General features: G+C 41.5%; 1 protein-coding gene across 1 annotated transcript in view; it reads right to left on the bottom strand.

Annotated features, from left to right (window-relative positions):
• The window catches only part of Exoc6 (exocyst complex component 6), a 136,270-nt gene that overhangs the window by 101,908 nt on the left and 18,031 nt on the right, over positions 1-16,331 (bottom strand). The window contains exons 2-7 of the mRNA XM_021219995.2: positions 11,310-11,481; positions 10,223-10,270; positions 9,969-10,059; positions 8,179-8,224; positions 2,721-2,925; positions 1,175-1,330 (exon numbers count right to left, since the gene is read on the bottom strand). Of these exons, the coding sequence (XP_021075654.1) occupies positions 1,175-1,330; positions 2,721-2,925; positions 8,179-8,224; positions 9,969-10,059; positions 10,223-10,270; positions 11,310-11,481 (718 nt within the window). The remainder of the gene's footprint in view (positions 1-1,174; positions 1,331-2,720; positions 2,926-8,178; positions 8,225-9,968; positions 10,060-10,222; positions 10,271-11,309; positions 11,482-16,331) is intronic.

Genomic DNA, 16,331 nt, shown 5'->3' with positions numbered 1-16,331 from the left:
AGGAAGGAAGGAAGGAAGGAAGGAAGGAAGGAAGGAAGGAAGGAAGGAAGGAAGGAAGGAAGGAAGGCAGGCAGGCATAACTTCAAAGTCGGTGGGAAGGGACAGGAGAGTTGAAAGGGTGTTAAGGGGAGGGGTTGGGTGGTAGGTATGCTCAAAATGCACTCTATGACATTTTCAAATATTTAGTTAAAAAATTTAAAGTTTAACAGAGGCTAAGACAGAATTATTCTGTAGTACCTCAATGCAAATTGAAGTAAAATGGCAGAGCATTGCGGAGATAGCTCAGTCCACAAAGTGCTTACCGCAAAAGCGCAGGGAACTGAGTTTGGATCCCCAGATCCCACATAAAACTCGAGGAGTGGCAGCATCAAACTATAATTCCAGCACTGAAGGGGACAAGTGGGTCCCTGGGACTCATTCCCCAGTCAGCCTAGCCAATCAGAGAACCTGGGGTGGCCTCAATTAGATGGCTCAGCGCTTGTCACACAAGCCTGCACACCTGGGTTTGGTCCCTGAAGCCCATGGAAGAGATGGAAGGAAAGAAACAGCCCACCAAGTTGTCCTCTGACCTCCATACACCTACTGTGCAACACACAGTCTTCCACAAGTCATTCGTGTGTGTGTGTGTGTGTGTGTGTGTGTATACACATACACACAAACACATGCACTAAATTTAAATTAAAAAATATTAAGATAGAGAATGATTAGGAACACACCTGATATTCACCTCTGGCCTCTACATGAACAAACATGCATTCATATCTGTATATTCCTGTATATCCACATGCACATTAAACAAACAACACTACATACATATATGATATATGATATGATATGATATGATATGATATGATATGATATGATGTGATATGATATGGGAAGTTTGACCAAATAACAGAATCAAAAAATTATGAAATAAAAGTTTCCTTTAGCTAGTTCAAATACCATTACTAACAAGGAGAGAGACATTAGATTTAGTTTTACTACTAATTATGACAAACGGCTATGCTCTACTACCTATAAACACATAATCTACAGTATATCCTGTTTGTCTATTATTATGTAGTCTAATATTTCAGATCATTCACTGTGCACTATGGACTGATGAACATAATCACTTTGCACATAGAAGACACAGCTTTTTAAATACTAAAGGCAGAAAGAAACCTAGTACCTCCTCGTCATTCTCGGCCTCCTCTTCAAGTGTGTGCTTCAGTATAATGTCATTCTTCTCTTCTAGAATCCTGTCATTATTTACCTGCATATTTTTCCCAAACCTCATATTATTTTGCTTCTGCAGAGCAACACTGAAGCTCTTCTGCTGTTGTGCCTATTTTCAGGAGAAGAAGAGTCATATTATTCCAAAACTGTTCCAGTTAACACTGATCCAACATTTACTATCTATCTATCTATCTATCTATCTATCTATCTATCTATCTATCTATCTATCTATCAATCATCCATCCACCTAACGACCTACTTACGTATTTGATAGACTCTTGCTACCCTACCCAGCCTGGCTGAACTGGAATTCATTATGTATCACAGCCTGGCCGCAAACTTGAGATCTTCTGCTTCAGATTCCCAAGTGCTAGGTTTAGAGTTGTGTATCGCCATGTGCAGTGTTTACATTTTTTAAAAAACTTGTTTATAACATATTCCTTTTTCATATAAGATTTTTCTCATATGTGTCAGGGGGTGAAGGAGGCGTGTGCTTTGGGTCACACGTACACCTCTTTCCTCGGGAGTCCTGTTTTGTCTTGTTTTATTGAGATGGGACCTGGGGCTGACCAAGTGATGTGTCTATAGCTGCCTTCCCAGGTCTGAGATTGTAAGCAAACGCCACATCTGGCTTTCTTAGGTGGGTTCTGGGGATCAAACTCGGGTCCTCAGGCTTAAGCAGCAAGCCTTTTACCAACTGAGCCACCTCCAACCCCAGTGCTTTCTTATTAGTTAAATGCAGGTACAGGATGTGCAGCAACACCCTCTTTTAATTCCTGATTTGTACTTTCTTTTTCAGACACTCTCACAGGGATTATCGATTTCATGTGAAAAGATCAAGATCCCGTCTTTGGCTCTCCTCACTTCCACAATGCATTTTATCTTTTATTATGCTTGTTTCTGATCTTGTTATTGAACTGTGGATTTTAATTCTGACTGTATTTTTAATGTTTTTAAAAGGAACAATTTGTGTGTGGGGGGGGGGGGAGAAACGGCTCAGCAGTTAAGAGCACTTGCTGCTCGCAGAGGCCTAGAGTCTGGTTCTCAGCACCCTCATCAGGCAGCTCCCTACCACCTCCCACCTTCAGGGATGCTGCCTCTGGCTGCCTCAGGCACGGCACTCACATACACAGACCTACACAGAGGCATGTGCAACACATAATGAAAACTAACATCAATCTTTTAAAAGGAACCGTTAGGACCTTAGCATAAAGCTGCTCCCACTTCTATGGCTGACATTTATTCTAAGGCACATCTGGCTAGAAAACATGAGTGTAAAACCGTGTGGAGGTAAGAGCAGAGTTCAGCTGGTAAGGGATGAAAGGACTTAAATTAAACTGGCTTTACTTAATTCTTAAAATAGCTGTAAGTCCAAAGAAAATACTGTCAGAATCCACTCTAGAGGAAGACCAGGGATTATAAGTAAATAGTAAGGTTAACCACAACTAAGCAGCCGGGACACACTGTATATTCTAGATAAACTAAAATGTCAGGCTCACCTGCTTCATGGCTGCTTCACCTATTTTGTCAGAATGCTTTCGGATGCTTTCCAGAAAGTCCTTGAGATCAGACATGGAGATGTCTTTGATATCTTCCCGGAGTTTAGGGAGTGTTTCCATCATGAGCTGACAGAAGCGGTACTGGCTAACCCGGGGGAAGTACACGTTCTCTAGCTGTTCCATTGTTTTAAGTGCAGAGTAATACCTGTGAGAGGTTAAAAGGGAACGCAAAATGTTCATGTCGATTCACTTTACGCAAGGCCAGGCAATGAATCAGACACTCCTGATTGAGGCTGGGCTCTCAGTGCAGGGATGTATGCCTAGCATGCAGAAGACCTGGGATCCATATACAGCACCAGGAGGGAAATAAAATTAAATTAACACTTATTTCTATTACTAAACACACTGGGTATACTGTATACACATTGCCAGCTGAACATTCATGACTTCTACTAACATAATCTTTACTTAATTCTTTTCTAAATCTATAACATTAGGAACATTACCATAGTCATTACAATACCTTAACTGTAAGTAAACTTCCAAATCACAACATAATACTTAATTATTTACTATGTAATTTCTTACTATCTTTATCATAACATCTATCCATATCGTGGTACCATCAAAAACTATTAGCACATGTTTCATTCTAAATAAATGTAAATTTTATTTAACTATTTTTTTCTAGAAAATTTCATGCTACTATTTAATTAGAAGTACAACTAAATGCCTCAAAAAGTCCAATGAAAATCACTTACTGAGTGATTTCTTTCAATTCAACAAATGTGCTCTGAAAGCCCACTATGTAACAGACACTATGGAACATCAGGTATGCAGTAATTAGTCAAGTAGAACTTGTGCCCCCAAGAAACTGACACAAATTTCCATGAGCATATTTTTTTTCAACCCTCTGAGGTACAATTTAATGGCAGCCAATACTATTTATATTCTGTAGGTGAGAAGACTGAATCATAGTATGTAACTTGGTCAAGATATCATAATGAACTGAATCCAGGACCAACTCACTTAGGTTGAATTATATATCATATGATAATATATTATAATAATATAATATATATATCAGATTATATATGAATATATACTGTTTCAAAGAGCCAATGAAAAGCTAGAAAATACTTTAAACTGAAAGAAAGATGATGGAAAAAGAACATATTAAAACTTGTGACAAGGCATGGCTCGTGTCTGTTATGCCTGCATTTGAGGAAGAATGGTCTTAAGTTCAAGAACATGGTGGGCTATGGTATGATGCTATTTTACTGAAAGAGGGAAGAAGAAAGAGAGGGAAGGAGGCAAGAAAGGAGAAAGGGGGAATAGGTTAGTGTTCAAAGCAAATTAATATCAAGAAAATTCCCTAACACATTATCAGATTAAAGATTAGTTTCCAGGTCAAACGGTGGCTCCCGAAGCTGCAGAGAGAGCTCTGTGACTAAGGACACTCGCTCCTTTCGCAGAGGACCAGGACCAGTTTGGTTCCTGAAGCCCACATGGCAGTTCACAGCCATCTGTAACTCCAGTCCCAGGGAATCCAATATCCACTTTTGGCTTCTGCAGGTACCAAGCACACACACAGTGCACATACAAACATGCAGACAAACACTCATATACATAAAATAAAGTCAGTTTTAAAAGATGGCTCCCCAAGTACCTACATACACTGGAACCCAAAGACCAATAAAAAAAAAAATCTCAGCTGGGAAAGCATCAGACTGAAGAACTCACAGAACACAAAGGACAAAGGTTGTTTTTTTTTTAATTTATGTATTTATTATATGTAAGTACACTGTAGCTGTTTTTTAAGACACACCAGAAGAGGGCATCCAATCTCATTACAGATGGTTGTGAGCCACCATGCGGTTGCTGGGATTTGAACTCAGGACCTCCGGAAAAGCAGTCAGTGCTCCTAACCGCTGAGCCAACTCTCCAACTCGTGTGTGTGTGTGTGTGTGTGTATCTGTGTGTTTTAAGGGAAGTTGATAAATAAAAAATAAAAAATGAGAATGACTTCACGCTTCAAACTTCCCAATAGCAACCATGACACAAGGCATCAGAGAACACACATGGAGAGAAGCAAGCTGATCAGCTTGCTCATACATGTGCCACTGTGTGTGTGTGATGTGATATGTGTGATGAGCCCAGCTTGTACGCAAATCTTAGTTTCTGAATACTATTATTGTCTAAAGGAGCCCAGGTGTGGCAGAAAACTTCATTGAGAGCCCTGAGCATCTTACTACACAGCAGGAAAGCACACAAAAACAAATGATGAACAAAATTTGTATCCAAATCATGACTTCACAGCAATAATCAGAAGGGAAAAAAAAAAAGGAGCAAAGAAAACAGAGGTTGGGGCAGGACAGAAGACACCCAGAGGTGCAAGAGGAAGACACTAAGAGGATCAAGGAAGTGGTGGACAGATGGAAGAGAAGGAGAGACAGAAGGATTTGTGCATAGTGAAGAGAGGCAGGCTGGAGACTTGAGAGTAGTGAGGAATGATTTGAAATAAGTAGTCTATGATGTCACCTAGGGCCATGAGAACTCTTGGCCGATGCTGCCTCTGAGGGCCATGTCTGGGTCCATGGCCCTGAAGCAGTAGGGGTTGGGGGTGTTACCACCAAAGGCCATGCAGACTTCCCTAGTCTGGGTTGCTGTCTGGGTCATGGGCTATGGAGAGCTGGCCCCACCCCTTACTTGGGCAGCCTCACTGGCAGCAGCAGCACTCAGGAAAGGGGGCTGGCAGGTGAGCGATCCCTGAGGGTGTGAGAACAAAATAGCCTGCCCTGCCTGCCCCTTGTTGTCCTTTCCTGGTGTGTGAGGGGGGGGGGAAGGGTGCCTCCTCCCCTTTGAGAGCTGGCCCCACACTGTGCCAGCTGCAGCACTTGGCAGGGCAGCCTGTACCTTGCCTGGGAAGCTGGCCCTGGCAGAGGGGACACCAGTAAGCCAGGCCTGAGGGTGTGTGCCCTTCAGTTGAACAATGCTGGAGAGCTGGCCCAGGTGGCTGGGAGCAGATCTGGCAGGATGACCAACTCAGCTACCACCCAGGTTTTGAGTCAGCCCGCCCTTCATGTACCCCATCTATGAACTGCTGGAGCAAGTGATGGAGCCAGTCTTGCAGATCCAAAGCTGCAATCTCCATGGCACAGGGCAACAACAGGACATCTGAGACGTCTCAGTGAGGATCCAGTATGAATAGTGTAGCAGAAGCCAGAGTCCTCAAATTAGACCAAGGGCTCACTGCAGTGGACGTTTACAAGTATGTGAACAAATGGGTGTACTGGGGGACACAACACAACACAATGCAGCTCCCGTGAGATTGGTTTGTTTGTTTGTTTGTTTGTTTGTCTGTTTTATTTTGGTGGGGAGGTTGCACAGGCAGATATGGAAGAACAAGATGAATGGGATGGGGATGCATGATGTGAAATTCAAAAAGAGTCAAGAAAAAGGTTTCAAAGGAAGAAAAGGAAGAAAAGAAAACAGAGATTAAAAACAGAAATCCCTTCTCCATACTAAAACAGCCAGACATAAGTAGTAATGGAATAAAAACATTTTTAAAAGCCACTATTTCATAACTCCAGTGAGAATTCTTAAGTTTTCAAACTACTAGGTGAAAAGCTATTAGGAAACAACTCAAAGTATTTACCAATTACTACTCATTAATTGCAATTTTTTCAGGGGGCGTGTTTCAAGACTGGGTTTCACTGTGTAGCCCTGGCTGTTGTGGAACTCACACTGTGTAGACCAGGCTGGCTTCAGACTCAGAGGTCTACCTGTCTCTGCCACCTGAGTGCTGGGATTAAAGGCATGTGCCACCACGCCTGCCTTTTTTTTCAATTGCAATTTTTTGTTTGTTTTTCGAGACAGGGTTTCTCTGTATAGCCCTGGCTGTCCTGGAACTCATTTTGTAGACCAGGCTGGCCTCAAACTCAGAAACCCACCTGCCTCTGCCTCCCAGGTGCTAGGATTAAAGGCTTGCGCCACCACGCCCAGCTTCAATTGCAAATTTTAAAAACAGATTTGGTAGTCATCTCCTTCACCAAACAATCAAATATAACACAGTCTAGGGACAAGCTAACAGGAACACCTACTGGCGACATAGGGAGAGAGATACACAACACCACCGACTCACAAAGCCATCCATCTAAATCTAATCACCAGGAAACAATTTCCAGAGCTGACCTGGACTTTGCACGAAAGACAAAGAACCGCTGGGGGTGGGATCATCAGAGGGGCGGAATCCAGCACTGGAGAAAGAAGCTAAGTGGATAGGACCACTGTAAGTCTGCAGCTACAGAGTCCCAGGCCAGCTTGAGCTACAGGTGAGACCTGCCTGTAAAATAATGATTACTGAATTTTATTTATAAATAAAACGGGCAAAACCACATAAAAACTTTTTTTTTCAGGCAGGAAAGAAAATATAAGATATTTGGGGCATAACAGGGAAAATCTGATGATAATTATTAAACTTTATTATTGAAAAAAGGATAAAACCCTAAACTGGAAACCAGTTAACAGTCACTTGAAGACACTTCACACACTTGTACACTGAAGGTGTAAATACTGGTGATGAGAAAGAGCTTCTGCTCCATGAGGAGAACTGTCAATGAAAATCGGGGAGAATAATCCCTGGGGGGCTTGGGGCTGGTAGATTGGTTGCTTCTCTGCACCAAACAAAACCTTTTCCAAGTTTAGGATATGAGGACAAATAACACAGAAGAGAATATACTAATAGTTTATGAACAAAAGACTTATATTTCCTGACTTATTATATTTAATAAGGAAAGAACTATTCCACAAATTAATATAAGCTGGCAATGTCTCCTGAAATTCACAGTGCAGCGCTATGAGGCAAGGCATCCATTAATTACAGGTTTGTATGTATATTATGTTATAATAATTGTTTATACATAAAAAAAATTATTTCCCCTATCCACATGTTGTCTTGTTTATTTTGATTTTTCAACTTTGGAACTGTTTATTTTTAAACATCTTAAACATCACTTTATCAATGCTCCCATGGCAATTAATACACCACTTCATATTGCCTTTCACATCACATTTTCACATACACTACAAAGCAGAAGGCAGAGGACCCTGCTTTGGCTGTCAGCTCATAGCCACCTGGGCTCTGCCTTCAGCCCTCATCCTGCATCAGCACTGCATTACGGTATAACATGCCAGTAAGTTAACAAAAACTCTGACTCCTTTTGGATAGCCTATGCATCCTTCATCACTACCTCCGTCATTTACATCACTTGTAAGGGACGAGGGCTCATAAAGGCATGCCTCCTGCTGCTGCACTGAACGATAATGGTAAGCACACTGCGTGAAAAGTTAAGGTGGAACACACAGCTCGGACTCGCTGCTATCCCCACCGAGCCAGCCTGTGCGAGCCGGCCTGTGCGAGCCGATGAAGTTTAAGAGAGCAGAGAAGCCGACTCACCTTTTCATGCTCATCTGTTCCTTCAGCTTACTGTACATCTCCAACACTGCATGAAAAACAATGTTTTAGCTTTATATGAAAAGTATGCATAACAAATTCATTAGTCTTTTCCATACTACCAGGCTAAGAGATAACGTTTTCAAAAAAAAAGTTCTATGTGTTAAATTAATAAAATCATTTAATTTGCACAGATTGAATGCTATATATGTTAACATTCACTTGCATTGACTGACACCTGCAGTGAGACAGGAACCTAGTAAAAATTACTCTGTTCAGAAACTACTAACGTCTCTTTCCAGAAGTGAAATTAGAGAAAGAAAACTGAGAGGCAGTGGGACTCATTTGGCTCAATGTAAACAGCACAGCCATAATGCAAGTCACTCCACAAGGAAACTTACACAGCATCTACAAAGAAAGCAAGCTGATAAATGCTGACAGCAGCGTGATTACAACAGTGGAAACAGACCCAGCAAAGAATCTTTATATTTGGTGACCCTTCTACAAATACCCAGAGATATAATTATTCAGTAAAACAATAAACTTTGAGAGATATAATTCTAGTATCTTCTACAATGCCTGGCACATGGAAAAATATATGTGTTGTTCATCAAAAGGGCAGGCTGGGGAAGGGGAAGGTTCTGAGTGTGCCAATGGAGAGCGTTCACACGCGCTCGGAGATGCCGTGTCTGTTACACAGCCCACTCAGGCATGTGCTGAATCAGCTGTCATTCCACCAGTACCCATCTTTAGGCTTTATAAAGTGACAATTGGCAAAGTCTTCAATGACGGAGCCATCTCTGTGGCTCATCCAATGTCTCAAAGTGTTTCTCAACCCTGAAACCTCTAGAAAACTGGCATTTTACTTATTCAAAGTTAATGTGTAAATCCCTGGTTCACCATGTACTCAGTTGAGTGGGCTTCTATGAGTTCGAAGTAGAGCTATTTCATTGGTGAGAAAACAGTAATACATTTATCTTATCCAATACAAACTACTGACAATGTTGACAATATCATTTATATTCTAAGCTAAATTTATATCACGTAAATAGTGTACAAGGTATTCCACTTCCCTGGATATGGAGGGCTAGGTTTCTCCCTAAAGAGAAAGCACATTAAACCAGGCACTGAGATGGGTTGTGCTGACAATGTGAAGACAAAGAAACAGCGTGTCCCTGCTTTGTTTTGTTTGAACAGGAAGCACCCAACTTAAAACATTCAGTCCAGGTAAGGAAAATACTGGCTAGCTCTTCAGAATGCTTGTGATGTCCCAGTAATATATCTAAGCCAGACTAAAAACTAACTCTTTCCAAAATACAGGATGAAAGGTAAAAGAGGGGACGGCCTGCCTAGCATTTTTGATGTGTTCTCGCCTTATCAGCAAAGTGAGATTGTGAACAAAGCAAGATCAACCTGTTAAGTGACAAACAGAACAAAACAAAGATAGAAAATTAGCAAATTAGATAAAGGCCAGAAAAACATAACATAAAGACACTCTCCTTGAGGGGAAGTATGCTGAGGAAAATACAGACAGACAAACAGGAGGTAGGGTCGCTGTGGGAGTGACCCAGATGGCCAGTTATGCAGAGAGAAAAAGCAAAGATGCTGAGAAACAGAGGCAACCTGGGAACATTTACTTTCTAAAACTCGTGGAACTCCAGAGAATAGAGCAAACCTGAAGACAAGTGCAGGCGTGGCTGGTAAGTTACCACGGCAAATCTGTAATTCCCATAGTAAAGACTACGTGATATTAGCAAAATGTAATCATCATAGGAGACCTAAGGCTGACTTACCTGGGAGGCATAACTGTAATTTCTCTACTACAGTTGTAATATTTCTCTGCTGAATTCTACACCGAATAATATCTTCTGTTTGGACTATCACCTTAGAAAATAAAAATGTTGACAATTTTAAACAGTTAAATGGCATCCATATACTGAGTTCTCTCCCTGTTCCCTCCCTCCCTCCCTCCCTCCCTCCCTCCCTCATCCATCCATCCATCCATCCACCCATCCATCCATCCATCATCCACACATCACTTTCTTACCTCTTTTCCTGCATCTTGAAACCTTCGGTTGGTATCGGTAACCTGCACCTTAAAAATAATTTCATCTTAGTTAGACAAACATGTACAGAGCTGCCCTGATGTACCAGCTCACCCTTGTAATCAGATCATGCTTCATGAGAAACTCAGAACAAAGAAATGCAAATTCAAATTAACTCTACAGCTTGAACTTGAACTTTTGATTGAAAAGAGCTTTTGTTAACTTCAATTGGTTATGACAGTTCTTTTTAACAGATTCTGTGGCAAACTTCTCAAATTTACTCAGGATTTTTGAACTTTACTTGCTTTTCTGAGTCTGTCAAACAATTCAAATCACTGACCCAATTGACCACTGGTCCCTCTTTGACAACTTCAATGAGGTCTATGTGCCATTCACTGTCACAGGAAATGGCGATTGTATTTCACGGTAATTAAACATTCATGCTTTCTCAGTGCAAACCCTGGGAGGCTGCCGGACATCAAACACAGAAATCTCAATCCACAGCAACATGTTCAAGCTGCAGGTGCAGCCAAGGCTCAGCTTGGATTTTCCCACATATTAAGTGACTCATTAGGTCATCCTATGAGGAAGCACATTCTCATTTATTAAAAATCTCATTAGCTGAAGAACAGAGGTGCTCAGTGACCTCATGACACCGTCTCTAGTCTCTTGTTATCTGAATAGCCTTCACATGATGGTTTTTCTAATCACAATCTTTGCATTCTGTCTGATAAGCACTTTAAATGGAAAGACAAGACAATTCATATAATTATTTTATATTCTGACTGAGCAAGTCCAAATATAGTTTAATAAATAATGCCTCAGATGTGGCAAAATATGGAGAGGGACTTACTTTAATAACATTTTCAATATAAATTAAATTATATTGAAAATCATTTACAGTAAATTTGCATGGCATTAGAAGATAGCTTTTAGCACCATTGTATTATTGCCTTCTGAAAACCCTGAAACTGTAAACAGACCCTTCATTGTCTATCTCCTTGCTGAAAGTGCACCCTATGCTCCATGCACTATAGTATTATATAATTTAATGAGAATCAAAGCCAGGAGCAGTCGAACGGGTCCTACCTTCAGTTTTTCTGCATCTGCCCTTACTTTGAGGAGTTCTGTAATCGCATCCACAAAGCCCTGGTGGTGGAAGTTACACATTTTTTCAATTTCCTTGTCATGATTGCGGATACAAGCATCTAGCTTTTCCATAAACTTCTTGTGCGCGTTTGGCTGATCATCATACACCGATCTGTATGTACAAGAAAACTACAATGAGCGTCTCAGTCGGCAAAAGGTTTTCCTCTTAGGCTCAATCTCTGCAGCAGCTACAGATTCCATCTCTGAACAAGAAAATGAACTGGACAGTTATTACCTCCACAGAAATAACCTTAAGGGGAAATATTTCATTTCTTTCAGAGTATGCTAATATTCAAAGACTCAGAAGCCCTCTAAACATAACCATAGGTATCCAGAAATAAATCCCTGAGGCTTGGGATATGTGGGTCAAATACCAGTCTCCAACATACTAAGGCTCAAAACGGAATCAATATTGCCAGTAAGAAATATAGGAAGAAACTTGTGACTTTTATAACATTTACTATGTGTCAGAACGTCCAAAAAGCTACATATTAACTCTTTCCTCTTCACAATAAGCCTATAAAGTGAATGCTTTTATTACTTGCTTTTCAAATGCATATTCATTATAATCGCCAAAATTTCCACAATTCAAGATTGGTGACTGGAATATGCATCTTGGCTGTCTTCTGTTCCAAAGTTTACATCCTCAAGTCCAAGATCAGATTGTAGCAAGGACACATCTGCAAGCTCAGCTCACGCTAACTCCACAGAAAGGGTGACATGCCCTTGACTATGCGGTAAGTTTGCCTTTGGCTCTGGGAATGAACACTTTATAATGTCTAGTCTGTTTACAATGGGGCTCATAACAGTAATGTTTATGAAACTGGGGGCTGTGGCTTTCTAGGGGCTGCAAACCAAGTTCAGCGAGACGAGCCACTAGTGAGCCAGAGCCACACAGGCGGTTAGTCCCATTCACAGGACTGTACCCTAATAAAAAGTCCCCTGCATCAAGGCTTGAGGGAACTCCACTAATTGACAACATGGGAAGGGCTGCCCCCACAAAGCCACCAGGGAAAGACAAATGGAAGCTCATGGCAGGCCCTCTGCTCCAGCCTACCCAGTGTGCCTTTCCCACTGCTAACTTCAGTAAGGCCCAAGCAGAACCGTGAGCACAGCCCTCTGACAGAACAGGCAGCCTGAAGGTGGTTGCGCCTCCCCAGGCACTACCTCCCATTTGAGGTTCAGTACAAGTAGGACAGAAAAAGCTGTAGTCCTTGGTAGTTACTCTGGGATGTAATCACATACTACTTTGTACTGTAATTTAAATGTTTATATATGCTATATATTTTGTTTCCCCAAACACACCAAAGCCTCAGAGTATAGCTTCATGCCTCAGTTCTCAATGAGTTAAGTACTACCAGCAGTAGAGACAATATAGGTTGGTAATTAAGCACCTGGGCTCTTTGAATGCTTGGCTAGAATGAGATTCTAGCCTTGGTGACTTCTTTTCCATGTATATACACATGATTCTACAAACACACAAACATCTTCCAAATTTATATCTCCACCTCAAACTTCAGTCCTATCTCCCCACATGAATGTCTAATGAGCATTTATCATCAGTTTACTGGAATTCCTAACCCTGCTCCCCAAGCCCGCTTTTTCTATCATCTTCCTTCCTCATCTTAGTAAAGTCCACTTGTCTAGCTTCTCAGGCAAACCCCCTGAAATTGTCCCTCACTACTTTTCTCCCTCTTCTAACCACAAATGATTGAGCTCAAGCATATCCAATCTATGGCCCCGAACAGCGACACGTGCAGCCTAACACATTCATAAGTGACAACATATTACAATGCCAAAAGGCCTTGGCACATGGGCTGGTGAGACCCCAGCGGGTCTGCCTGCTGCCTGCTGCCAAACTTGACAACTTGAGTTAGAACCCCAGGACTCCAATAGCAGAAGGATAGAACCAATTCCCATGAACTGTCCTCTGACCTCCACACCTATGCCATGGAACACATACATACACACATGTGCACACACAGCATGTGTATATACATACATACACCTATATAAGTAAATGGTTTTTATAAGTTGGCCACCTCTGATCTAGCAGCCCTGTCATATCCACTGACACAACCCTAGTCTCAGTCACCAACATGTCTTGCTCCAAAGCATCGCCAACTGCTCCTAACTGGTGTGATGTTACCTGGCCTCACCCTTCCAGATCCACACAGTAGCCACACGAGACGTATTATGGGGATATTAAACTAAAGGATCTTATAAATACTTTTTCTCTTGCAACAGCCTGCAAAGCCCTGTGTAATTTTGCTGCTCGGGGTTAAACTGAAAATCTTATATCCTAAAAAACCCCTTTGGGACAAGCAAACTGAGACAGGTTGCCAACCATTTCATTTCAAGGTCCATGGGCGATGAAAGATGCATTTGAGCCCAATGTTGTGGCATATACTCAGTCTAATAGCCCTCACAAACCAGACTCTGGGAGCTGGGGAGATGGCTCAGCAGTTAAAGCGCTGGCCTTGAAAAGCACAAGGACTGGGGTGTGGATCCCAGGACCCTTATAAAATCCTGGGCAGGCATGGAGCAGAGCGGAGTCAGGACTGCTGCTTCTGTCTTAGTACGGTGGTAATACAAATGCCATCTGAGTACACAATACGTGTTCAGTGCCTCTCATGCATGGCCTCTAAATATTCACTGCCCCTCTACAGCACAGAGTCTGCTAGCTGCCCAGGTTTCACATGCAGTTGAGGAAGATTAACACATGAGTCTAAAGTCACATAAAAAAACACAGCCAAGACTTAATCCCAAATCTACCAGGCTCGGTATAATTTAAAACATATGTTATCTGACTCTCCCCCCCCCCCCCCCCCCCCCCCCGGTCAGCAGTGGTGCTCAGCACCGTGGAGAAGGATGGGAAGCCACACAGCTCACCTTTGAAGACCCGCAATTGAGGACGCTCAGTAGGGGATCCCCGATGTGCACCGCTGCACCCATCAGGTGCAATCAACCAGTGGGCAGGGAAAGGCGGTGGGAACTGAGGCGTGGCTAATTGTCAGGCAGCGTTAGGTTACAAACGCACAAAATGAGGAGCAGGCTACAAGGAGAAAATACTGAGAAGTCCCTCCCACACTTCTCTGAAAAATCCCCTTGACTTTCTGTCCTTGAACTACTCTGTTATTCTTTGAACCTGTGATGTGCGGAGGCAGGAAAAGGGGCTGACAGTATTATTCACTTTTTAACCCAAAGTTGGTTACTATATTGGCTTCAAATATCAGTGTAAATTCAATAAATTTTGCTTACATACACTTTAATTAAACTTTTCTTGTTTGTTTGTTTGTTTTTCAAGACAGGGTTTCTCTGTGTTAACAGCCTGGCTGTCTTGGACACTCTGTAGACCAGGCTGGCCTTATAGAGGCCCGCGCCTCTGCCTCCGGAGTACCAAGGTGTGCACCATCATGCTAGACTCGAATTAAACTATTTTTAAAAGGTTGTTTCCCGGGATTGATAATATCTACTGAGAAGTTTAACCAAGCTCCTACAAACACACACATATTCATAAATGTGACAGATCCAACAAGATAAAACCTGAGCATGCTTATAAATGCAACACTACTCCACATTCACTAAAGGGATACCTTTTTTTAAGGCAGCAGGAACCTTTGTTCAAAAAACTTTTAACGATTTATTTTAATTGTATGTGTATCCATATTTGTTTGCATGTATGTTTGTTTGTGCACCATGTGAATACAGAATGCAAGGGGTCCAGAAGAGGGGGTCAGACTCCCCGGGACTGAAGTTACAGACAGTTATAAGATGCCATGCTAGGAAACGAAGCAAGGTTCCTGGGGGGGGGGGGTAGCCAGTGCTCCTAACCTCCAGCCCACTAAGGTGGCACCTCAGTGCCCCACATGCAAACAGCAATGTCAAGATAAGAGCCGGTCACCCTTTCAAATGCTTAACACAATTAGATCGTCTAGCAAGGTTCTACACTACACAGCAATAACACATGTGCAAAACTCAAAATTTTAAAAACTCCTTGTGATTTGAAAATAAACATGATTTACCTCACTAGAGATTTTATTCCCGTATTTTAATTTTAGCAACTAGGGATGCACAAAAACAGTCTCTTACACATAGTTTGGCTTTGTAAGCACGGACAGAATCCATCCTCATCTGTATCTCACACACTGACGCCAAGCGTTAAGGTATAAGATGCTCTGTAAATTATGGTCTAGTGTTATAGGGCTTGGGGGATTTAAACAAGAGAATTAGCTTTCAAAGATGCCCTTTTTAATTACTTGTATAGGACTCCACCTAGTGGTTTAAAATAAGAAAATTAACAACTAAATGTTATAAAGGGTGAAGGGAAAATTAACGCTTTTATTACCGACTGTAACCTGATAAGCCGGCATGCTTCTGTGTTCTGACAGGCGCCACATTTTGTAAATGAAATGAGCTAGAAATACTTTACGGTTTTATTTTGGTAAAGAAAAGGAGATAAAAAGTTATTTCACCAAAAATGTAACAAAGGATTCATTTCTGGTAACAATCATTTTTAATCATAAAGCATATAGCAGTTCAATATTTTTTTTCTTTCACTGTGTCTTCATTATAAAGAATAAGTCCATCACACAATATCTAGAAAGAAAATAAAATGTAATGCCTCCCAAAACATAATTATTTTTTCCTAAAACACCATTTAAATAAACTTTTTGTAATAAGAAATATAATCGGGGCTGGAGAGATGGCTCAGCAGTTAGGAGCACTGACTGCTCTTCCAGAGGTCCTGAGTTCAATTCCCAGCAACCACATGGTGGCTCACAGTCATCTGTAATGGGGTCTGATGCCCTCTTCTCCTGTGTCTGAAGACAGCTACAGTGCACTTATAAACATAAAATAAATAAAATCTTTAAAAAAAAAGAAATATAATCTCAAAGCATTTAAACCTAGAGTCCACATAGTACCTATTTTTATTGAAATAACTATAGGGATTTTTCCAAG

The sequence above is a fragment of the Mus pahari genome, chromosome 1, assembly GCF_900095145.1.
Source record: "Mus pahari chromosome 1, PAHARI_EIJ_v1.1, whole genome shotgun sequence".
Taxonomy (NCBI): Eukaryota; Metazoa; Chordata; class Mammalia; order Rodentia; family Muridae; genus Mus; species Mus pahari.
The sequence above is the reverse complement of the archived record's forward strand: the minus strand, read 5'-3'. Positions and strand labels throughout refer to the sequence as shown.